Source organism: Mastigoproctus giganteus, chromosome 3, assembly GCF_048544385.1.
Source record: "Mastigoproctus giganteus isolate SK-2022 chromosome 3, ASM4854438v1, whole genome shotgun sequence".
Lineage (NCBI taxonomy): Eukaryota > Metazoa > Arthropoda > Arachnida > Uropygi > Thelyphonidae > Mastigoproctus > Mastigoproctus giganteus.
In genome coordinates this window covers 179227080-179252847 of record NC_143577.1, presented here as the reverse complement: position 1 = coordinate 179252847, position 25768 = coordinate 179227080, and the positions used below count along the sequence as shown (strand labels likewise).

Genomic DNA, 25768 nt, shown 5'->3' with positions numbered 1-25768 from the left:
CGAGACTTTTCAGAACTTGTAACTTCACCTTTTATCCTCTTTTATTCAACATTCTGGATTTTTTTTTTTTTTTTAACACCATCCTGATTATTAAAGAGAAGTTATCATTATGATAACTTCACAACTTTATTTTTATTCCTAACACAAAGCAAAAGAATACATTTAATAAAATCAAGATCAGAATGGTTTAATTCACTTCATTAACTACTAATTTTGAGTTAAATCTGAATACTCAGAAAAGTGCTCAAGTATGTATTTCAGTTCTATTACCTCATTGTTTCAAAATCCACATCTGTATTTAGTTGTCCTTTTTTAAATGCATGATATGAAACTATCTACGGAAACAAAACAGAAACATGTAAATTAAACTTGTGATACACAACAATAAGTTAATAAACAATCAGTGGGTATTAAATTAATAATAAAAACAGACTTATCATAAAGTTTTAAATCAAAGTTAGCACCAAATTTTTTTTATTGCAACTTTTTTTTTTTCCCAAGTAAATGTTCATTGACTCCTCAAATTTAACATAGTGGTATTCAAAAAATTGAACTTTTTCTTCTATTAAATCAACTCCACCATTTTTTTTTTTTTTTTTTTTTATTTCCATCGCAGTAGAGTGGATTTCCGATTTATTAGTCATGTGGAAAAATTCCCAAAGACCTCTTCAATCATATATGTAGTGTGTGCATATGTGGTATATAATAGTAGCATGTAGGTTATTCTCAAGGGGAAACCAACCAAAATAACATTAAAATTAGACCAAAAAAACTATACAGCCTGAGATGATAACAACATGTAATAGTGCGTGAAATGGCATAATGAATCCAAAGTAGTTCATACCCCAAATAATTTTCCAACAACCAATGAAGACTGTACCGAACTTAAAAAATTTTTAGAGATCTTTGTATTTCTGAAATGATCCACAATAGGCTCAAACTGCTGTAATTATCTGAAATAGTTCATTAATGGTGTGCTATTGGTAAAAAGTCTATATTTCCTCAGACCTCACGAAACACGAGGGGGGGGGGTGATTCGAGATTACACCAAATTGATTTTTTGTATGTATAATTTTCATTATGTATTTCACAAGTATGAAATCATAAGTGGTAACAATAGAATATAACAGGTAATTTTTTACATTACTATGCTAATTGACTTAATGCCAAGTAAATATTACAATTAATAGTGGCAAAATGTTACAAAGAATTAAGTATGTGTAGCATTGGGCAAAAGGAAAAAAAAAAAAAAAAAAAAACACATAATAATAATAATTAAAAAAACTAGGGCAACTAATTTCACCAACCCTCTCTCCATTTCACATTTCTTTCAACTATATAATCTCTCCTTAAATTTAGCTAAACTTCCAAATTCCACAAGAGTTAGTAGAATTTTATTCCAAATTTTAATCACTCTAACTATATCAAAATTTCTGAATATCTATTATACAATCAACCACTCTAAATTTACATCCACTTGAATATAAGTGTAAAAATTTCATCAGCATTTAGTTTACTAACCTTTCCACGCCTTAAATAGCTTGATCAGGTTACCCCACAGATTCCTGATTTCCAAACACTGTAACTCACAAATCTCAAGTTTCTATACCTTCATGATACCACCCTTCTGTGCCCTATACCAATCTCTGCTATCACTGCTCTTCTTTGTATCATATCAAATAGGTCCATATTTTTCTGAAAATGGAGTCTCTAAGCCTGTATCAATATTTCAGATGCAGCCTGACCACTGCTTTATATAATGGAATAATCACCTTTTTGTGTTATCTAGCAAAGTTCCCATATATAATATTGACAAAACCCCACAAGCTGCCCTAACAGCTTGCCTACACTATTTAGAAAAGTTTATACCAGATTATAGAAAGTAATAGAATCTCAAGTAAAAAAAATTAATCCCAAGAAATTTTTGTTACTTGGGAGTAACTGTTGCACTTAACAAAACTAGCTGGAGTTTGGTGGCACTCAAGTGATACGTTAGGTCATTTACAGGCAGAATGTAGGTGGCCTGCTTTCTCTCAATCAGCACCTACACACAGCTTAAATGAATTATGCAAGTTAATAGGAGCATACACAGTAACAGTATGTCAGGACTGGTCATTGCTGGTTGTATCAATCTGTCTGCTTGCTAAAATGAATTTTAGCTTAAGCTTGCTGTTGTGAGCAGCTGAAGCAGTGGATACTGTGCTGTTGCAACATGTTTAATGGAGAAATGAGTGGGAAATATGGCAGATATGCAGAAACACAAAGTTCATGCAAGTCTTTTCTGTTAGTTTTTTGCTATGTCAGAAATTTTATTAATCAGTGTTCAGCCTTTTTTTTTTTAAATAAAATTAAAATTATTTCAAAGTTTTTCATTTACAGAAATGGCAATTCTATTTGTCTTCAATTCACACATACAGACTGGCACTCATTAAAGCTTTGAAAAACATGGGTTCCTGGAAATGACAACAGATACTAGTCTACCCACTTTACAATTTTGTAGTCAGTAAGCAAGTTAACACAGCTTTCTCAGGCTAGCAATATGCAGTAATCAGCCTGCTATCTACACACCCTTACTCTAGAATGCTGCCACCAAGATGCAAAAGCTTACATTTTTCAAGGAGAAAAATCAGCTTCCATTTCTCAGTCCATTCAAATAATTCATCTAAGCCTTGACATAGCATCCAAACCCTGTATCTTCAGCACTTTTAGCCATTAAATTTGAAATATCTATAATAAATACCATTCATAAACATTAGAAACAGTAAGGGTACAAGAGCTAAACTCTGTGCAGTTTAACAATTGGGACTTATTATTAACGAAGAGCAGTAGACATAGCTATAAGCCAGCTACAGAGGGGAGCAAGAAAGCCAGTGCCAATCCCAAGCGTGGATAAATGGTGAGGGTTGGCACCAGGAAGGGCATCCGGCCATAAAAACTATGCCAAAACATAAGAAAATAGAGAGAGGATGGAGGAAGCCCAGGATAGGGAGGAATGGAGGAAAAGAATTAAGGATGGAAATGCCGACCCCAATAAAAACGTCAGAGAAAGGTGAAGGTAGAGAAGAAGATATCGACATAGCTACACTCTGTTCACGAAACCCTTTATACATAGTAGTAGTAACATGTCTTTAATGGCATATTGCTTCAATTTACACAAGCAGTTCATATAGAACTGCTTCAGTCGTAGTGGAACAAGTAAATACATGGGCTGTGTTAGGGTAACTAAGAGTAGAAACAGGTGCATGTATACTTGCATGTACACCAATGCTATGAGTATAGTTAATAAATTCGATGAGCTTGAAGTGCTAGTCAAGACATCAAAGGCAGATATTATTGGGATATCAGAGACATGGTGTCACACAGACATAAGTGGTGCCGAACTGGAATTTCGGGAGTAAAATGTGTACAGAAAGGATAGACAGGACAGGGAGGGAGGGAGGGAGGGAGGAGTGGTTATGCTGTTAGTTAAGGAACACATAAAATGTAAGGAAGTGCATCCAATTGATGTTGGTGGACAATGCAATGTTGAGTCTGTTTGGTGTGACATAAGCACTGGGAAAGGAAAAATGAGAGTAGGTGTGTGTTATAGGCCTAATGAATCTGTTGGGTATAATGAGAAATTGTGCTGAGAAATAGTGTGGGCCAGTAAATCAGAGTGTCTTATAATGGGGGATTTTAATTTCCCGGATATTGACTGGAATTTGTGGGTTGGTCAATCACACACTAGCAAGGCTTTTGTGGATTTATTGGACGATTGTTTTCTACAGCAGCATGTTTGAGAGGTAACTAGAGGGAGTAATACTCTCGATCTGATTATCAGCAGTGATTCTTCATGCATTAAGAATCTGCAGATAAAGGAACCATTAGGTCACAGTGATCACAGTGTGCTAAAGTGGGATTTACTCAAAGAGGTAAGTACCATCAAGGGTAAAGGGAAGGGTTTTTGCTTTCGTAAAGGTTACTATGGTGGTCTCAGACAGTATTTAAATTCTATACGGTGGAACCAACTGATGATGTTACCAACAACAAATTCAAAATGGGAAGCATTCCAAGAATTAATCTTGGCAGCTACTAGGCTTTTCATACCTACTAAGAAATATTGTTCAAGATTTAGGCCTAAATGGATGTCAGATGAACTAATTAGACATGTCACAGAGAAGAAAAATGCATGGGATACATATAAAATAACAGGTGACACAAAAGCCTATGATAGATATAAGCTGGTCTGTAATCAAGTCACAAAGGAGGTTAGGCAGGTGAAGGCAGATTACAAGAAATCTTTGGCAAAGGATGCAAAGAAAAACAGCAAAGAGGTCTTTACTTATGTAAACTCTAGAAGGAAGGGGGATGAATCAGATTGGTCCACTTGATATCTATGGTTCAACTGTTGATGATCCTGCTCAAGTAGCTAACAAATTAAATGAATATTTTGCATCTACATACACACATGAAGACTTATTCAGGGAGGGGAATGCCAGAGGTGTATTAAACTCTGGCAGTAAGCTATGTAATCTTGTAAAAACTGAGAGTAAAGTGGAGGAGAATTTGTTGAAGATAAACATAAGAAAGGCACCTGGGGAGGATGGAATCTATCCGGGAGACACAGGTAATTACAGACCTGTTAGTTTACCTTCTGTTTCAGGGAAATGCATGGAGGCTCTGGTTAAAGAAGCATTGGAGGATCATCTAGACAAGACTTCAGTTATAGCTCAGACACAGCATGGGTTTGTTAAGGGGAAGTCTTGTCTGACCAATCTGATTGGATATTATGATGTAGTCACAAAGGAACTGGATGCAAAGAATAACTTTGATATCATATATTTGGATCTTAGAAAGGCCTTTGATACTGTTGCACACAGAAGACTGATGCACAAGTTGGAGCAGTATTATTGTTGTTGATTTTAACGGCACATAGGCTGCTGGGGCCCTATTGTCTTTCTAATGGTGAATATGAAATAACTATATTTTATGATATAATCCTATCAGGTTTAGGTAAGTAAATAGTTCTTTTTTATTAGGATCATCTCCCAGTATCTGCAATAAATTTATTGATGACTGTGTATTAGCAATTGTTTTAAAGGTGTCTAAGCGAATGTTTTGAAAGTGGGGACAGTCCACTAGCAAATGGTGGATGGTCAGTTATATATTGGGGAGCATGATTAGTTAATAGATACAGGTGAATGAGATGAGTATGCCCAATCCTAAACCTTCCTAAAATTGTTTCTTCTCGTCTGCTTTTCTGGAAGCTGGAGAGCCACAGCTTTGGTTCTGGTTTTATTTGGTATAGTTTGTTTCCTGGATAACCTCTCCAAATTAGTGACCAGCTATTGTAACATGCTTTATGGATAATATGTTTATAATTGGTATATGGAGTTTGAAAAGTTTGTTTGTTATTTGGTTTTTAGGAGCATTAGCAACTAAGGCCATATTGCTACGGGGATATGTGGTGGTCATTCCCTGACTTTTCCGCATCCTTCATATTTGGTGGTCACAGCTCGAACCCCGGTCTAATCAAGAAGCGTGTGCTATGCACTGCTGCTTCTGCCCACGGAGGTGCAGAGTTTGAAAAGTCTGCAAAAGAGTAGTATCTGGCTGTTTGGCTGCAAGATCTGCTCTTTCATTTCCATATATTCCACAATGTCTTGGAATCCAGCAGAATATCACAGTTTGGTTTGATTCCTTACAGGCAAGTAATGAATGTGTTTGTTTTATTACAGGGTGAGAGGAGTTGGTATTACTATTTATGGCAGAGACAGCACTGAGCGAGTCAGTGTATATTAAGGCAGACAGGTGAGTGAGAATTAGAAGTTGAGTAATGTGATCTAGAGCCAAGTTAATAGCATAAAGCTCAGCAGCGAAGATACTGCATTCTACAGAAGTGGTGGATGATGGGAAGATTGCCACAGCGCCTACTTGGGTCTCAGTTTTTGATCCGTCTGTATAGACCTTACACGCCTGTGAATAAGAAGCAGAGTGAGTTTCATGTAACTGTGCAATATTGAAGGGAGACAAGGTGTTCTTTCCCCACTGTTGGAAAGTTAATCGTAAATTGCAGGGATATTTGTCCACGGTGGATCAGGCGGTGTCATGTCCTGATATATATTGCCGAATTCTATATTCCACGCTTGAGTTAGTTCTTAAGTCTAAGTTCAGCAGGTCTGTTTTCATTTGGTTTACTGTTGTAAAATGACTCTAATTCGGTATTGTACAGACATCTCCAATTTGGTTGAGAGGGAAGACTGTGGATTTTTGCGGCATATATCAAAAGCAATGTTTTGATGTATGCTGTGGGCTTCAATGTAAAGGCTCTGAACTGGGGAGATTCTCAAAGCCCCTAGAGAAACTCTCAGAGCACTGTGGTGGATCATGTTCAATCACTGTAAGGTAGTTTTCCTAGCAGAGTCATACACTGTGGAGCCATAGTCTAAGCGGGACCTGATGAGAGCTCGATAAAAATGGATCAGGGTATGTCGATCAATGCCCCATGACATAGATGACACACACAGGAAGATATTCAATTTCTTCAAGCAGATGGTCCGAAGGTCACGTGTGCTTGGAAGTTTAGTTTCCTATCTAGCACCAGGCCAAGAAAACGGACAGTGTGAGCAAGGGGTATTGGCATGTTATTGATCTTTAGCTCAGAATCAGGATGAAGTGACCGTAGTTTGCACAATGAGTAATGGTGGATTTCTGCTCAGCAAGACAATATCCATTGTGTAAGGTCCAGGTTTATATTCTGAATAGAGCAATTTGCAACTGTCTTTCATACTTTGTGATTGGCAGGATATAGTGAGGTCATCTGCATACATGTATACTTGAATGGTTTTTGGAATATCTTCCAATATGTTGTTGACCTGAATCGCAAATAGGGTAGCACTCAGTACTGAACCCTGAGGGACACCCTCCTCCTGAATGTGAGATGCTGACAGCATGTTTCAATATCAGACTTGAAAGGTGCGTAATTTTAAAAAGTTCTGAATTATTTGAGGAAGATTGCCTCTCAGCCCCAACTGATGCATATCGTTAATAATGCCATGACACCAAGTGGTATCAAATGCTTTGTGAATATCTAGGTTGACCATCACTAGATGCTGTTTCATGACAAAGGCATTTCGTATGTTGCATTCAAGTTTTACAAGTAAATCTAGGGTAGATCTATTTTGACGGACGCCATATTGGTGATCAGAAAGAAGATTCTGGGAATCTAGAAACCAGGTGAGTCTCTTATGCACCATCCTTTGAAATATTTTGCCCAAACAGCTTGTTAATGATATCGGTCTGTAGTTCTGGACCAGAGTGGGATCTTTGCCTAGTTTTGGAATAGCACAGATATAGGAATGCCGCCAGGACAAAGGATAAGAATTTTCTGAAAATATACGGTTATAGAATAGTAATAGTATGCAAAGGTCGGCTTCACATAGATGCTTCAGCATACTGTAGTGAATGCTATCTGGTCCTGCTGCACTATTTGACAATTTACTTAAGCATTCCTTGAGCTCAACTAGAGTAAAAGGCTGGTTATAAGGAATTGAGAGTCTAGTTTTAAAATTCAATTTTTGATGTTCTTCATTAGTTTTAATTTTAAAACAAAATGCACAAGGCATAATTCATATGGGTTTTGGTAATTAACTATATAGTATTGGTGTAAATACACCATAGTTAACCCATAAATTTGAACTATGTAAGTAGTGTAGAAGGCATCGTTTTAATGCAACATGCAATGTGGTAATGCAACATTTCGCAACTGTGATGGCATGTTGCATTACCAGGGTACCTGCTCGCCCACTGATGATGAAGCCCAATAGTTTTGAAACGATCATCTGGGTGGTGGTATCCTCTGAAAATAAATAACAGTAGCCTTCTCTACTAGATAAGCGTTGTTTATTTGAAGTAGTGCAATACCGCTATCTCGTTGTGAAGGCAACCACAATATGAGATACAATTAAAACAATGCCCTCTACGCTACATACATAGCTCAAGTTTATGGGTTAACTATGGTGTATTTACACCAATACTATATAGTTAATTAGTTTTAATGCATTGAAAGGAGGTCACATAAGAGGATGAGGCATAAATGTTCTAAAAAGACTCTGATAAAGCATTTGAAATATCAGTAGGGGAAGATAATTCCTGCCCATTTTATTGTATTATAGGTGATTTCAGCGGTAGAAATTTTTCATTGAATGCTTGTATTTTTTTTCAGATAATTCGAGTGTTAGTATTTTTGTTAATGGAGAAGGTGAAGTTAATCCAGGATTCATATTTTGCTTTTTTTCTAATTTGTCTTGCTTTAGCTCTCAGTTTTTTGTAAACAATTAGGTTGGCAGTAGTTGGAAATTTACGAAAGTGGTTCCAAGCTCGGTTTTTATCATGCTTTGCTTTGGAGCATTCTTCATTCCACCGATTTTGGTGTACACTCTTGCGCGAGATTTTGGAATGGAAATTTCTGCTGCAGATAATTAATAGCTAGTAGTGTGGTCAGTTACGTCATCAAGATTCTGTTGCTGTACATATTGCTTTTCAAGTATGACACAACTGGAATAGGTTTTTTGGTCTGCTTTGTGGAAGTTCCAAGAAGTACGGCCTTTAGGGTATGACACGACCTGTGTTTGAATTGAGCTGATGATAGGAAAATGGTCACTGTGGAATGAATCATTTAGAACTGACCATTCCATGCTTGGAAAAAGAGATGCTAAACAGATGTATAGGTCTATGGCTGATGTAGCACCTGCAGGTAGTTGAATATGAGTTGGAGAGCCAGAATTTAACAGAGTCAGATCGTGGTTATCCAGGAACATTTCAATTAATTGGCTTCTCCTATCCATGGTGGAAGATCCCCACAATGGATGGTGACCATTGAAATCACCAAGTAAACACACAGGAGGTGGAAGTTGTGTGATAAGACTGTTCAGTTCAGTCTGGGAGCAAGGTTAATTCGGTGATATATAAATGGATGCAAGGGTTAATGATATTCTCATTGCTATCCGAACTGCTACAACTTCTAAGGAGGTTTGTAGTTGGAGATGGCTTGAGGGTATTGTAGATTTAACAAGTATAGCTACTCCACATTGGGCAGGAGAGTCAGAAACTCTATCTTTTCTAAACATAGTATAATTTTTGAATTTGACAGAAGCGTGTGGTGATAAAAAGGTTTCCTGTAAGCACACACCTACTGCATTAGTTTGAATTAGTAAATCACTGAGGTCGTCTATATTACTGTGTAATCCTCTACAGTTCCATTGTAGGAATTTATTAATTGGCTAGGTTTGACTGAGGAAGATTGATCTGACTGTTTTTTCTGTGAAGGTTTATGTCTGCTTTGTTTTGGTTTTTCATTTCTGGGAAAGATTGGGTGTCCTGTATCTATGATATCATTGGCATATAACTCTAGTACTGTGTCTTCATCCTCTGATTGAACATCAGTTTCCATGTTGATATTTCGTGGCTTCACCTTCTGATTTTCAACAGTAGATGATTTTTTTGTTTCGGGCAAGGTTGAGATAGCATCAGTTGGGATGCTGATCAGCGTATTGCTGGTTTCTTTGACTGTAGGTTTCTTATTGCATGATAACAACAGTTTTGGCACAGGGGGCAAAAGAAATGCTCGGTTCTATGGAGACATCTGTTTGAGTTGCAGCTGAGCGGCTGCTTCTGGTGACAGATGCGTATGATCGGCTAGGCATGGTTAATAGCACTTGTTTTCTTGCTTCAGGGTAAGTGACTTTATGTTCCATTTCTGGATTTTTTTACTGTTTTCCAAAGGTCACACGCTTTAGAAAATGCAGGGTGGTTTCATTTACAGTTTGGACAAATAGGAGCGGAAGCTGTACAGTCTTCTTGAGAATGCTCCTTTGAACCAGAAAGAGAGCACACAGCATCGCCTCGGCATGCTGTTTGAGAATGGCCGTACTTCTGACATTTAAAACAGCGAACAGCGAAATCAGCGATGTAAGGCCGAATCTTGCAATTTAGGTAACCTGCTTTAACAGAAGATGGAAGAGATGGAGTACTGAATGTTAAAATGATGGACCTGGTTGGTAGTAGGTTGCCATATTTTTTGTTCTTGTTTCTCCGTGCATGAGTCACTTTTTGTTCACTAAGCCCTTGTATTATTTCTTGTTCAGAGACAGTTATTAGGTCCCATTCCCTGATTACACCTTTAGAGGTGTTCAGAGTGTTATGGGGCATAACTGACACTGGAATGCTGTTAAATGTTCTCAATTTTAACAGTTTTTCTGAATGGTTTTGGCTTGGGAGCTTCAACTAGAAGGTCTCCAGATTGGAGATGCTTCACCATTTTTAGGGGATACACCCTAAAATAGTGAAAACAACCGATTCTAAACATTTCTGTATTAGAAACGGAGATAACTTGCCGACAGGTTGTGTGGATAATGAGTGCATTATTAGAAATGCTGGAAGTCTGCACTCTGTTTTTCAGTCCGTTGTCTCTTCGGATGATTCAAGTCATGCTCTGAATCAGAGTTAACAAGTCTGGAGCCCATGGGCTCTAGTGGTGGATATGCATCACAATCCATCACTACTCCTTTTAGCCCTGGAAGAGGGAATTCCTTCTCCCAGGTTACTGACCCCGCCACGTGGAGGCAGGAGCAGTGCCAACCAGTGACCAAGCGATCAGGAGAAGAGGAGAGTGGTATGTTGCTAGTGATAGTAGTAATGTTGCAAGCGGGGTTAGCAGTAATGTTGCAAGCGGTCAGCAGTAACGTTGCGAGCAGTGGAGGGATTATTAAAGCACTAGTACTCGCCCTAGGAAAATCGCTAGGCACTCGGGGCCTTGGAGCAGTGTGGAAGTGGCTTGTAGCCATGAAGGGTATTTTGTACGGCATGTGCGTTTTGTATGCAATAAAGAGTAAATTGCTGCTATGGATATAGGGTGGGAAAAGACAGAGAGTGGTAATCAATGGACACTGCTCCATGCACTAATGTTATTAGTGGAGTCCCTCAGTGTTCGGTGTTGGGTCCATTGTTGTTTTCTGTATTTATAAATGACACTGATGACGGTATATCAGGCTTAATGTCCAAGTCTGTAGATGTTATGAAGGTTGGCAGGGTTGATAATGACACTAATGACAGTACGCTGCTGCAACAGGATCTAGAAAAGTTGAGCAGATGGGCTGAGAGGTGACAAATGAAGTTTAACATTTAAAAATGTAAAGCACTACATATAGGAAGCAGTAACCCCAGAGTAACGTATAAACTGTGTGGTGCTGCACTGACAGTGGCAGAGAATGAAAAGGACCTGGGGGTAATTGTGCAGGCAGATATGAAATTTTCTGAGCAGTGCAGATGGTCTGCAAGAGTAACTCATGGTGTCTTGTCAATGATATACAGGAATTTTTCTACCAGGGATAAGGAGGTGATTATTCCCTTGTATAAGGCAATGGTCAGGCCACACCTTGAGTACTGTATACAGGTCTGGAGGCCTCATTTCAAGAAGGATGTAGAGATGCTGGAACGAGTACAGAGAAGGGCAACAAGATTAGTGAATGGAACAAAGGGTTGCTCTTACGGAGAAAGGCTTAAGTTTTGCAAATTACAGTGTCTGGAGACTAGGCACCTGTGAGGTGATCTGATTGAGGTGTATAAAGCCTTGAATGGTTTGAGCATGCTCAATGCTGATGGGATTATTACTCTTGCTCAGAATAATCGCCTGAGAGGGCATAAATTCAAATTGAGAAAAGATGGTTGTAGGATAGGTGTACAGAAGTTTGCCTTTAGACAGTGGTGGGTGATTGCTGGAACAAACTTCCATCTGTCGTTGTAGAAGTTGATAGCTTAAATAGATTCAATGCAGAACTTGACAAACATTCGGAGCAAGTGGATAGGTGAAATAAGGGGGGGGTTTGCCTGATGCTATATAAGCTTGCTTTCTTGCATCATGTGTCTTTGCTAATGCTAATTGTTTGCTTACATCTTTTTTGCTGTTCCTTCAATATCATTGATATTGAAGGAAACTTCTTTCCTTCTTGTGCCTTTTTATTGTAAATTCATTCAACACCAAATTATTGGTATTCTTAAATTTTTGCACATTCCAATATGTAGGACCTTTGTATGAACCAAGGATACTCTCATTATAACATTTAAAAGCTTACTTTTCGCTTTTGCTCTCTCCTCCATAACTGGACAGGTTCCTTCTCAGGTATCATAAAATCATTCAATTTCCAATTAGTATTAGCTAGACCACTGGTAACCTGAACTTATATGATGCGAAATATTTATTTGGCTTTCCAGCAACAGTTCAATATCATCAATACCATCACTGCAGATACCAAATTGGGCCAACATGGTTGATTCCTTTCTTGCCACTAGTAACATAAGCAAAGAACTTCTTGCAACTGTTTATTGGACTCTTAGCTAAGGGCATATGATAATCTGATGATCTTCTTAACTCCCTGTGAGAGTTAAGAAGATCATCAGATTATCACATGCACACTTTACACTATCATAACCACACTGACCTATCATTAATATCCTGACACCTCTCTATTGATAGCTGGTCACATCACATTACTAGCACAACACACTGGTTACTACTCTAAATATGCCTGTAGACCTTTGAGGAGACAGTAAATGACTGTGAATGCAAGATGCCATGATCAACAGAGTAACAGACTTCCTGTACTCTGTGACTTCCTGTATGGTGATAATAATGCATATAGCCATTCAGTCTATATGTGACATTTCAACAGCACTAAAGATTCCTAGATCAACAATTGGTGATGTGATCTGCAAATGGAAGTAGACTGGTGCTGAAGCCATAACGAAACAACCCAGAAAACTTCCAAAGCTGGTTGTTTGTTGTTTGTTGTTTTGGTTTTTTAGGAGCATTAGCAACTAAGGCCATATTGCTCCGGGATATGCGGTGGTCATTCCCTGACCTTTCCGCGTCCTTCGTATTTGGTGGTGACGGGCTCGAACCCCGGTCTAATCAAGAAGCGTGTGCTACGCACTGCTGCTCCTTCCCACCTGGCTACGGAGGCGCCTCCCACACACACATCAGCTCCAGTACATTGCAAAGGATGCTGCATGATATGGGTTACCATGGTTATCATGCAGCCATCCCCAAGCCACAAATCACCCCAACTAATACCAGGTGCCATCCAGATGGAGTAAGGCCTACTGTTATTCGAGCAAGTGAGCATTACAGTGAGTTGGGAATACTCTTCAGATTCACAGTTTAGGCATATCATGATTCTTCTATTTCTTGGAGATTCCCTTCTACTTCTCTCTCTCTCTCTCTCTCTCTCTCTCTCTCTTCTCTCTCTCTCTCTCTCTCTCTCAGGGTAACTGGGGAATTTTTTTTGGCTGGTGCAGCATAAGCCTCAGGCTTCCTTACACCATATGAATAATAATAATAATAATAATAATAATAAAAGGGGGCGCGATGGTCCAGTGGTTATTGCACTATAATACCAGCCTGATGGACCCGGGTTCAAGTCTCACCTTGGCAGAAGCGAACGCGGCTCCATCACGCTGGGAGACTGGTATAATAATAGCAATAAATTAGAATAATAATAAAAAAATTAATAATAAAAAAAATTAATAACTGAATAAACATCTGGCAAGTTGCTCCAAGGGACCTACCCCAAGGCGGAGTGGCAGCTAAGGCAGATTGTGCCGCCATCTGGTGTCACTCCTGAGAACTACCACTGGACATAAGCCAAAACTAAACAGGTCCACCTCCATAGATGGATGATAATTTTTTTTTTTTTTTTTTTTTTAATATGAACCCCAAACACGAGAGGTATTAGAACCTATAGTACTTAGTACTGTGCTTGGGTTGGAGGTTGAGAAGATGAAAGAAGATATTTGTTGACACTGGACTTGAACTTCTGTAGATTGTAATTTTCAGGAAATACTTTGTACGTATGAAGGAAGGTGTTCCAGAAAACGGCAGTTGAATGAATAAATGAAGAAGATGAAAAGTTGGTTCTGTGGGTTTGAAGTTGGACAGTAAATGGATGTTGGCTGGTGGCGGCACGTGTTCGGACTGTTTTGAAAGAGAGAGCGGGAATCATAGAAGCCAATTGAGAAAAACAGCGCCCATGGCGGTATCTGTAGAAGAGGCATGCAGCAGAAACAGTACGTCTATGAGAAAGTGAGTGGAGAGACTGTGTTAGAGATGAATTATTAATTAACCTAACTGCCCTCTTCTGAATGGACTCAAGAAGCCTGAGAGAGGTTTTGGGGGGCACCACCCCAGATGTTGTTATAATATTCCATGGCAGGGCGGATTTGCAATTTATACAGAGTGAGCAGCTGTTTGGAAGAAAAGTAACGCCGAGAGCGAAAGAGAAAACCAAGTTTTTTAGATGCAGAGGAAGCAATATTTGTAATGTGCGTGCCAAGAGAGAGATTAGAAGTCAGGGTAATCCCCAAAAGAGATATATCATTTTGCCTAGAAATCGGAGTGTCACTAAAGATAAGCACAGGAGCAGAAGAATCCTTTTTGCGAGATATAAGACAAGACTCAGTTTTAGAAGAGTTGAAATCAACTAAGTGGTCTTTGCCCCACTGGAGAATTACCTGAAAATCGGCATTTAAGGAATTCGTAGCAGATTTTCGAGAAGTTGAAGCTGATTGAGCAGGACAAGGTTTCTCAAAATGGAAAATGGAATGCAATGTGCTATCATAGGCAAAACTATGGATAGGATTTCCAGTCAATGGAAGAAGGTCATTAATATACAATTGGAAAAGAGTGGGGGAAAGAACTGAACCTTGGGGGACACCGGCATTAGTGGAGAAGTTAGAAGACAGAGAGCCATCTACCATCACCCTCAGTGAGTGATCAGAGAGAAAACTGGATAACCAATTACTAAAAACAGTTGGCAAACCATAAGATGGAAGCTTGTTTAGAAGACCTTTATGCCAAACATGATCAAACGCCTTTGAGATGTCAAGAGCAACTACTTGAGTTTCACCGAACCTTTCCATTGAATTAGTCCATAAATGGGTAACATAAGCCAGAATATCACCAGTGGATCGACACTGACGGAATCCATACTGGCGATTATTGATCAGACGGATGGTTTCTAGGTAATTTAAGAGTTGGCGGTTAATTGATTTCTCTATTACATTAGAAAGAGTAGAAGTAATTGCAATGGGGCGATAATTGGATGGTAGAGATTTGTCACCCTTTTTTAGGAACTGGCTGGATATGAGCAAATTTCCAAGCAGAAGAAAAAACACCTTTGGAATAAGAAAGTGAAAAAAGGTGGCAAAGAATAGTAGTAAGTTCAGGAGCACAGGTTTTGAGAACAAGTGGAGAAATACCATCATGACCTGGAGCTTTCTTAGCATCAAGATTCATCAAAATTCTTCTGATATCCTTTTGACGGAAGACCACAGGAGGCATTGAATGGAGCGTGTTGGGAATGGTGGGAGATGTTTTACCAAGATCTTTAATACATGAGCTGGAAGAAAAATGGGGTGCTAGCAGGTCAGCTTTATCCTTGGCTGAAGTGACAACAGAACCATCTGGTTCGGACAGAGGTGGGAGCAGAGATGGGCAAAAGTTGCGGCAAATAGTTTTGGCAAGAGACCAGAATGCTCGGATACCATTAGGGCAAGAAGCAAGTTTTCTACCCTTAGCCTGTTCAAACTCTAGTTTGGACTGATTAATAAATGCTTTACAATTGTTGCAAGCTTTGGTGTAGGCAGAAAATAAAACTGAAGAATTAGAAACAAGCCAATTACAATATGCAACATTCTTCTCTTGAACAGCCTTAGCACATTTATTGGAAAACCAAGGTTTAGATAAAGGACGAGATTTTCAAGTTGAGTGTGGGATAAAGGATTCCATTCCTGCAAGAATAATTTCACTGACACGATCTGAGCAAACGTTGACATCAGAAGTTTTGAAACAGTAATCTGACCATGGAAAAGAAATCTTGCAGGTCATCCCATTTTGCATTCTTGTAATGCCAAACAACACAAGGTTGGGAATAGCCATGAGATAAAGGTTCCATTGGAGATGAAACGATCACCAAGTTGTTATCTGAAGTGCTTAAAGGACCTCTCACTTCGACCGTGTATTTAGAAGGGTTGTTTGTGAGAAAAAGATCAAGCGTATTGGCTGTATGATTAGGATTGTCCGGTATTCTTGTAGGTAAATGAACAATCTGTGCTAGGTCATTTGTAATCGCAAAAGCCTCAGCATCCCGACCTGCTGGGTCTGTGTGACTAGAAAACGAAAGCCAGCTGGAGTTGTGAACATTAAAATCACTAAGGAAAATTACCTCACTGTTAGGAAAGTTGGACTGGAGAAAGTCAAGTTGCAAAGAGAGGAAGTCAAAGAGCTCCAAGTGATTAGTGGAGTTGGAAGAACGGTAGAGACAACAGATGAATTTGACACAATGAGGTAGAGATTTTAAGCCAGAGAAGATTCCAAATTGCCAAGTCTCTGATAGAGAATAATGCAGAGAAATATTAATCATACTGCACCGAGTGCGGTGCAGGATAAAGTCACTCGCGTTCAGGCTTTAGGCGGAGGGGTCAGTTCGGAAAATCAGACACAGTCTCTCGAGGAAGACAGTGGAGCAAGTGCCGCTGTCCCCTGTATGGCTATCACAAGAGAAGGGCAAGACCATCCAGCCCCCACCAACTGGAAGTGCTTCCTGTGCAACTGCGCTAGTGACCACCCAGGAAGGAAGGAAACGCCAACGCATGAAGTGGAGCACCGAAATGAATACGTACATCATGCAAACATAGTATGAAATAACGAAGCTGGAGACCAATATGACAAACAAGGGTGAGACTACATACCAAGTGGCTTGAACAATTCCCAGATATTCAGGTCAACGAACAGCAGAGAGCGTACCGAAGGACAATCGTCACGAAGAACCTGATAGCTCCTGCAATCTTGGAAAAAATCAAGCAGGACGTGAGCGATCAACTACAAAGGATAAAGAACATAGAACCAGAGGAGGAAGAGCAAGAAGAAATACAACCCACAGCAGCTGAAGTGGAAAGATACAAGATAATGACATCCAGAATAAGGGCGAGTGGAAGAAGGCCCTAACAGAATTTGAAGTAATGGACCCCACAAAGACTCGTGATACCAAAGCAGAGGCTACAAGCTGCAGACTGGTAAAGAGATCGAAGCCATGGCAGAGGGAGAGGCCTATAAATACTTGGAGATGATGCAGGTTCAGCAGTTACAGCACAAGGAAATTAAGACATGCCTGACCAAAATATACCATCAGAGACTCAGAAGCCTGCTGAAAGCAAAGCGCTGAACGGAGGGAACACAGTTAAAGCCTATGCAGTCCCAGTGCTAACATAACAACCGCCATCCTGTGTACTTGGTAGCAATACCCGTAATGGGGTGGAACTTCCCCCCCCCCAAAATCAGGGAGAAATAATATAATAGCAATAATAATAATAATGAGTCACCATAGCCCAATGGAAAGCTGTATGTTGGAGTGACGAGTAATGGTACATAGTCTAACAGTCTGATGGTGGATGTCTGAAGAAGGATAAAACTGCTTGCCAGAATGTCCCTAATGATGAAATTTGGTGGAGGAAATACGGACTGAGGCTGTTTTTTATGGTTTGACCCAATACTATCATTTGTTATTAAAACTCTCTCTCTCTCTCTCGGGCTTAATCACAAATGCTGATCTATCTAGACATCCTAGATAATAATGTAGTAGCATGTCAATATCAGCAGGACAATATTCCATGTAATACTTCTGAAGTTGTGTCAAACAGGTTGACCGTTTGTCAAAACACCAAAGTGTATATATGTATTAGCATGTATTGTAACTATTTTCGTGACTCGGATCAGACTTCCTTTTCTATTTTGTATTTCTCAATTTTTTTTTCTTCTCATATTTCCTTTGATTGCCCATGCAACCAGGCCAGAGTGAAGGCTGTGCATTACAGCCAGCTTGGGCAGGCCCTCAGGATCTACAGCAGTGGTTTTCAACCTGGGTGCCACAACAACATTCCAGGACTGCCATGTAATTCGGGTTTAAGTTACTTAAACTTATTATTTTTTAAATTTATATGTTTAGCTCATTATAAAAAGGTGTACAGTATCTTTTTAATTTTGTGGTGATCTATAATTGATGTTATTAGTACCTCTACATAAAGAATAAAATTATAAACTGTATATATATATATATATATATATATATATATAATTTGTATTATGAAATGTAATTTTTATTATTGTAATAAATATCATATAATATATATATATTGAGAAAATTGAGTATGGGTGCCGTAAAATAAAATAAATTACTTAGGCACGCAGTTATTAACAAAAGATTGAAAACCACTGATCTACAGTCTAGGCACACTATGGCAGACTGTCTGAAAGTGTCCCAATTTTTAACACTTAACATTTTATTAGGTTTGTTACATACAGATAAATACAACAGTTCAAATACCAAGCTTTCACTGATGAAGAAAGTTTTGGTGAACTACATCATTATGATGCTACAAGTTGGAATAAGCTTGCCATCTTTTTTTAGCATAATACTTTTTGTATTGTGACCTTCCATTCTTGCAGTTCCCGTTCAATTTCCTCCTTTCAATTTCATTAGGTTCCATTCTGAAACATTTTTGAAGGTGCTAAGTGAGGCGTTTGGGGAAACATTAACTGAAACTCAACAAAATGAGGTGAGTTGAGACTCAGAGTCTTGTGCTGGTGGATTTAACCAGGGTTGCAAACTTAAATCTTAGTACTATTCTTAGTGAATCAGCTAAGCTTTCAACTTTCCTACAAATCAAGTGAGTTTTGATAAGAGAACTTTGTGAGAAGTGTTTATGGTTGATGGTCTAAAGTAACAGGTCATCAGATTTAAGATGTCATGCCATTCTTTACTGCTTTCAAGACGTTATGCATGAGAAATGGTGACAGACTGCTTATGAACTGGTTTGTTAAAGAATGGAGCATCAGGAAACTTGGATGTTCTACTCCAGGAGCATCCATCTTCAGTCTCTTTGGGTCGGTTAGGTCATCATCAGGTTGATGCAAAGCCACAGAAGTTTGATTTTCAGTCTTGATCAATGGAAAGATGTCATAGTCCACGTTTTGCTCCTTTTGGCCTTGGGGTTAGCTTTCCCATTCAGGTTTCCAAGCACACCATTTTCCGGGAAGGCAGGAGCATGACCCAAGAAGCATTGCAGAGTTCCTAAAGTCTAGTTAATTTACACAGCATTTCAGCACATAATTCCAGGAAAAATTTCGAGCAGAAAAACAATATGATATAAATTGCAGCCTTTTCTCAACACACCTAATTTTTTAACAAATAAATTATCATTACACGTGAAATTAAAATCATTAGTTCTCATATGAAAAATAATGCTTTCTTCACCCCTATTGAAAAATTGTTGGCTCTAATCCACCTATGTTTCACTGCAAAACATGTTCAACATTTCTCTGGCAATAGTCCTTCAATAAAATCACGTCCTTCTGATCCAGACCAGTCTGCACACGATTATACTCACCAGGGGATTAAACCAAAAGTGCACTTCTCTTTAATTTGTCTCCAGTGATACAATTTCATCTACCATTAGACCAAGTTTTTGTTTTAGATCACAACACTCATTACATCTCACAAAGAAAATCACAGTTCAACTAGGATTACATTGAGCTTTGAATATATGCCATAGGCTATACAAGGGATGAATTGAGGAAGCAATGGAGAACTGCCCAGAGAAATTCCTGTCTGAATTATGATATCTGAAAAAAGCGTTTGAAGTGGATCTTGCAGCAACTATTACTAACAAATAAGTTTAACTAATAAAATATTAGAGAACTAAGTTTAAAAATATTTAGTAAATTTAGCTGCTATTGAAAATAATGAAAGATTTATCATGTAACAAACTGCAGTCTGTTAAAAATAACAACATTAATTAAGAATATTCTCTAAAAAAATGGGAGCACATTTCTGATTCACCAACTTAAGTAGTAGTAGTGGCAAATCAAGCAAGAAAGCAAGCTTATACAGAATCAGCAAAAAAAAAAAAAAAAAACACACACACACACATACATACTTCGCCCATCCATACCCATGAGAATTTGTTCACTTCATCCTTGAATTTATTCAAACCATCCACTTGCACAACAGATGGAAGTCGATTCAAACAATCAACCACTTATTGGCTTAAGGAAAACTTCCAAACATCTGTCCTGCAACCATCTTTCTTCAACTTAAATTTACCCCCCCCCCCCGTGTAGTCTCAGCAAGAGGAGGACTGCCATTCACATTCAGCCTACTCAATCCACTGAAGGCCCTAAATGCCTCATTCGGATCACTGTGAAGATGACGTCTCCAGATACTGCAATTTGCAGCACTGAAGCCTTTGTAGGTAAGAGCAACTTTTTGTTCCCTTCACCAATCTGGTTGCCCTTCCCAGTACCAGTAGATCAATATCCTTCCTAAAGTGGGGCCTCCAGAACTTTATACAATACTCTAGATGCAGCCTAACCATGGCCTTATACAAAGGGATAATCATCTCCATATCTCTATTAGGAAAGTTTCTGTATAATATTGACAAAACCCCACGAGCTGTCCTGGCAGCATGAGTGCACTGCTCAGAGAATTTCATATCTGAGTGCACAATTACCCAGGTCTTTTACATTTTATACTACCCTGAGTATAGTTCCACAAAGTTACTCTGAGATTACTGCTACCCGTAAACAATACCTTGCACTTGTCAAGTTTAAACTTCAAATAACATTTTTCAGCACATCCACCTAATTTCTCTAAACCTTGTTGCAGTGGCATTCCTGCAACAAGGTTTAACCAACATTTGTGTCATCTGCAAACTTTGAATTAAACCTGATATACATTATTAATAAATTAATCAACATTATTAATAAATATTGAAAACAATGAGTACAGCACTGAACACTGCAGAATTGCACTAATAACATTTGTCCATGAAGAGTAGTGCCCATTGACAACCACTCCTTGTCTTCTTCCACTTAACCATAATCTGCATACTTGAACTAATTAAGCCTGATACACCTTCATCAATATCATTGATAAATATACAAAACAACACTGAACCCTAGGGGACTGCACTAATAACAGCAGTCCACGAAGAGCAGCATCCATTCATTACCATTTTCTGTTGGATTTCACTCAACCACCCTTTTATCCATTGTCGCAACTTGCCCTTAATACCATACTGCTCGCATGGAAGACTAATGTACATAAGCTCATATGCTTACTTTCTTGCATCACATGCCTCTACAACTGCTACTACTTTATTCATAGCAGTAATATCTTAATGCTACATTGCTCCAGTTTAGATAGCAGTCTTTTAGGTGCAACATTATCAAAATCCTTCTGAAATCCAAGTATATGATATCAAAATTATTTCTGCAGATTGGTTAGACGAGACCACCCGTTAAAAAATTCATGCTGTGACTGCAGTATAATTCCATTCCTGTCCATGTGGTTAGGCATTAATTCTTTAACCCACGACTCCATTATTTTCGCTGGAACAAAAGTTAAGCTGATAGTTCTGTAATCACTCATAAAAGGGATCACCTTTTGATCTCCTTTATGAATTGGGGATACATTTGGACATCTCCTGTCTGTAGGGACCTCCCCAAAAGCCAAGGATGCCTTTGCTCCTCTTTAATATGACTGAATAGATTCCATTCACCCAAGTGTCTTTTTAATGTTCAGCTTCAAAAATATCACTTCCAGTTTTGTTTCAGTTATTACAATGTAATTTAGCTTTGTGTTGGAGTTTGATAAACTTTTGACATCCCCTCCCATAAAGAATTCCTAATGTGTGAATGTAGATGGAAATTATCGTAATTATGCCTTGTGCATTTCATCTTCTAATACGTAAATTCTTAATGCATGAATAATCACTGCTGATAATCAGATCAAGAGTGTTACTCCCTCTTGTTGCCTCTCTAACATGCTGTTATAGAAAACAGTCATCCAATAAATCCACAAAAGCTTTGCTAGTGTGCGAGTGACCCCACAAGTTCTAGTCTATATCTGGAAAGGTAAAATCCCCCATTACAAGACGTTTGGATTTACTGGCGGCCCACTCTATTTCTCTCTATAGCAGTTTGGGATATTTATCATCAAAATTTTTTTAAGGTATGCTTATAAAACTTGGTTGGACAAGATTTTGCAGCTCTGCCAAATGCTGACTTTGCCAGAGCTGAATCTGCCTTTGCTTGCCTAACCTCCTTTGCGACTTGATTACAGACAAGTTTATATCTGCCATAGGCTTCTGTGTCACTTGATAATTGATATGCATCCCATGCATTTTTCTTCTCTGCCAAGAGCCTCATTAGTTCATCTGACATCCACTTAGGTCTAAACCTTGAACAATATTTCTTAATCGGTATGAAAAGCCTAGTAGCTTCCAAGATTAGTTCTTTGAATTCTTCCCACTTAGAATTTGCTGTTGGTGACATCATCAGTTGGTCCCACTATAAAGAATTTAAAAACTGTCTGAGACCACTGTAGTCACCTTTACAGAATCAAAAACCCTTCCCTTTACCCCTGATGATAATTATATCTTTAAGTAAATCCCACATCAGCACATTGTGATCACTGCCTCTTAGTGGTTTCTTTATCTGCAAATTCTTTATACATGAATAATCACTGCTGATAACCAGAACAAGAGTATTAACCTCTGCGGTTGCCTCTCGAACGTGCTGCTGCAGAAAACAATCATCCAATAAATCCACAAAAGTCTTTGTATTGTGCGAATGACCAACCCCCCATTATAGCTCAATCTGGTTTACTGGCCCATTCTATTTCTCTGTACAATTGTTCCTTGTACAATAGATTATCATCAGAATTTGAGTAGGCAGGAAAACAGACAACAATGTGAGACTTGTGGAACACCCTGCAGAAAAACCTTTATGCCAAACATGATCACAAATTTGAAAGTGTCTGCAATTCTGTCCAGACGCAATAAGGCTCTCCCATATACATCCTCCTATCATGTCTGGGTAGAATTGCAGACACTCAAATTTAATCCTAAAGATCATCTCGTGTGCTGATAATCTCAGTAAAACACCTCATACTATTCTCAGTATACTCCACTCAATGCCTCCTGTACTCTTCCATGAAAAGAAGTTTTGAAGAATCTTGATACCAGGAAAGTGTGAGATCCTAATGGAATTTCTCCACTTGTTCTCAAAACCTGTGCTCCTGTTTTGTCACCTTTCTTACACTTATTTAATTCACTGGTTTTTCTTTCTGCTTGGAAATTTGCTCATATCCAGCCAGTTCCTAGAAAGGGTAACAAATACCTCTTATCCAATTACCATCCCATTGCACAGCCAAAAAAAAAATTCCTGAGTTACCATGTGTGTGTGTGTGTGTGTGTGTGTGAGTGAGAGAGAGAGAGAGAGAGAGAGAGAGAGAGAGAGAGAGAGAGAGAGAGAGAGAGAGAGAGAGAGAGAGAGAGAGAGTCAAAAGTAGAAGGGAATCACCAAGAAAGAGAAGACTGATGATATCCAGCTCAGGACCCTGGGTGTGCCAAGCTATACTCACCAGATGTGAGCCCCTGGGGAAAACCCACTAACTGCCAATTTCTAAACTATCTTGAAACCTTCCATCTGATCAATGATTGGCAATATGGATTCTGTAAGTGTCAATCCACTGGTGAAAAACTGACTTATGGTACCTATCTTTGGAGAAATGCAATGGAAAAGTTTTGTGAATCTGAACCTTAAATCTTGAGGTTTCTAAGGCTTTTGATCATGTTTGGCATAAAGGTTTTTCTACACGGTGTTTCACAATTCCAATGACATCTGTTTTCCTGCCCATTCAAGTTCTGATGATGTTTATTTTTGTTGGTTTGCCTGCTTTTCAGTGTTTAGTTTTCCCTTGTTTTAGGTAACATGGCTGATACTAGTACAGTTACAGTGGAAGAAAGGCTAATTAGCAGAAGTGGTGTGGATCACGAGAGGAAACACACAAACAAGACAGTAAAGCAGGTGCAAGAAGGCTTTGGAAAACCAGCAACATTCAAATTGATTCTTCATCACTGGGAAAGGTGGCCTTTCATATTGGAAGCATAGTTAATGCCAAATGCAAGAGATGGCCAAAAATTACATAACCTTAAAATGAAACCATATAAACCAACTGTCATTTATGAATTATCAGATGCAGGTGACGAAAGGAGACTGACGGCTTGTGACAGATTGCTGCAGCATTTTGATACCGTTCCGAAAAGATCAAAGGTCACATTTAGTGATGAGTCTGATGTTTACCTCAGGTTCATCTCTATGCAATGTTTACTTATGGAGTGATGGCAATCAACACATTATGTGGAAAAAGGTTCAAGGCCATCCACAAGGTTGTGGTTGTGGAATAGCCAATGAAATTTATTTTCAACACATCATGCATCTGCAATTCTAAATTTTCACAGCCAAATTTTGCCTAACCATTGGATTGGCAGTTCTTCGTCGACACTTCTGCAGCCGGCATGCAGTCCCAATCTGACCACTTGTAATAATGCCCTGTTGGGGTACATCAAATCTAAGGATCAGAACATTGTGTTGCATCTGTTGACAAACTGAAACAATGAATTCAGGATGCATCTTCAATGATAACACAAGAATATTGCATCGGTTTTCACACTAAGTGTAGAAGAATTAGCTTGTGCCATGACAATGGAGGATGTCATACTGATGTACTTGAGGTCTAAAGCACATAATATTATTGTAATATTGTAATCAGTAGTAGCAGTTAATTTTTTGCAACATCCTGGGGGTTATGGAACAGCCTGTACATAAGCTTCCATCTCATGGACTGCTGATCGTTTTTTGCAATTTGATATCAATTTTCTTTCTCTCTCTCTCTCTCTCTCTCTCTCTCTCTCTCTCTCTCTCTCAACAATCTCTGTTGGTGATGCTAGATAGCTCTCTATGTTTTGAATTTTCCACTAATGCTGGTGTTCTCCATGATTCCTTCTCCCACTTTTTCCTCTTAATTTTGCCTATAACAGATATAATCCTATCCATAATTTTGCTTATAGCAGCACCCTTGCCCTACACAAAGAGCTTCATCGTCTTGAATATCAGCCACAAATTCCTTAACTGCTTGTCTCCAGTTTGATTTGGTTTGGAGTTTATTGGCACATCAGCATCAACGGTAAATGAATAAAAACTGTTATAAGACAGTAAAAGATAAAAAGGCAATAAAAGATTACTGTGACCCATGAAAATGGGTCACTATGTTAAAGCAGTCTTTCTAAACTTTCTAAATAGAACTATACAAGTTAATTAATTTTAAAAAGTTAAAAACAGCTGACATGTGGTCAATGTCAGATAGTATCCGACGGGGTGTACAGGGCTCAGTCGGCTAAAAGCAGTAAAAGATGTACAGTGTTGTCTAAAATGTGGTCATTTGGTTAAAATATGTCTAATAGTTCAAGTGGCATCACAGTCCTCACACATAGGAGGGTCATCCAGCCTCAGCAAAAAAGAATGCATAAGATGACTATGTCCTAAGCAGAGGCGAGTAAGAACAACTTTCTTCCTATTGCTCCTGCACAGACTAGACTGCCATCTTTGGATCAGGCGCCTCCGTAGCCAGGTGGGAAGAAGCAGCAGTGTGTAACGCACGCTTCTTGATTAGACCGGGGTTCGATCCCGTCACCACCAAATACGGGGATGCGGAAAGATCAGGGAATGATCACCGCATATTCCCGGAGCAATATGGCCTTAGTTGCTAATGCTCCTAAAAACCAAATAACAAACAAACATCTTTGGATCATAAGCTTAATTTCATACAACTTGTTT

At 38.8% G+C, this 25768-nt stretch overlaps 1 protein-coding gene across 1 annotated transcript in view; it reads right to left on the bottom strand.

Annotated features, from left to right (window-relative positions):
* shtd (anaphase promoting complex subunit 1) overlaps nt 1-25768 on the bottom strand; it is a 989031-nt gene that overhangs the window by 279052 nt on the left and 684211 nt on the right. The window contains exon 32 of the mRNA XM_090370159.1: nt 271-335. Within this exon, the coding sequence (XP_090226285.1) occupies nt 271-335 (65 nt within the window). The remainder of the gene's footprint in view (nt 1-270; nt 336-25768) is intronic.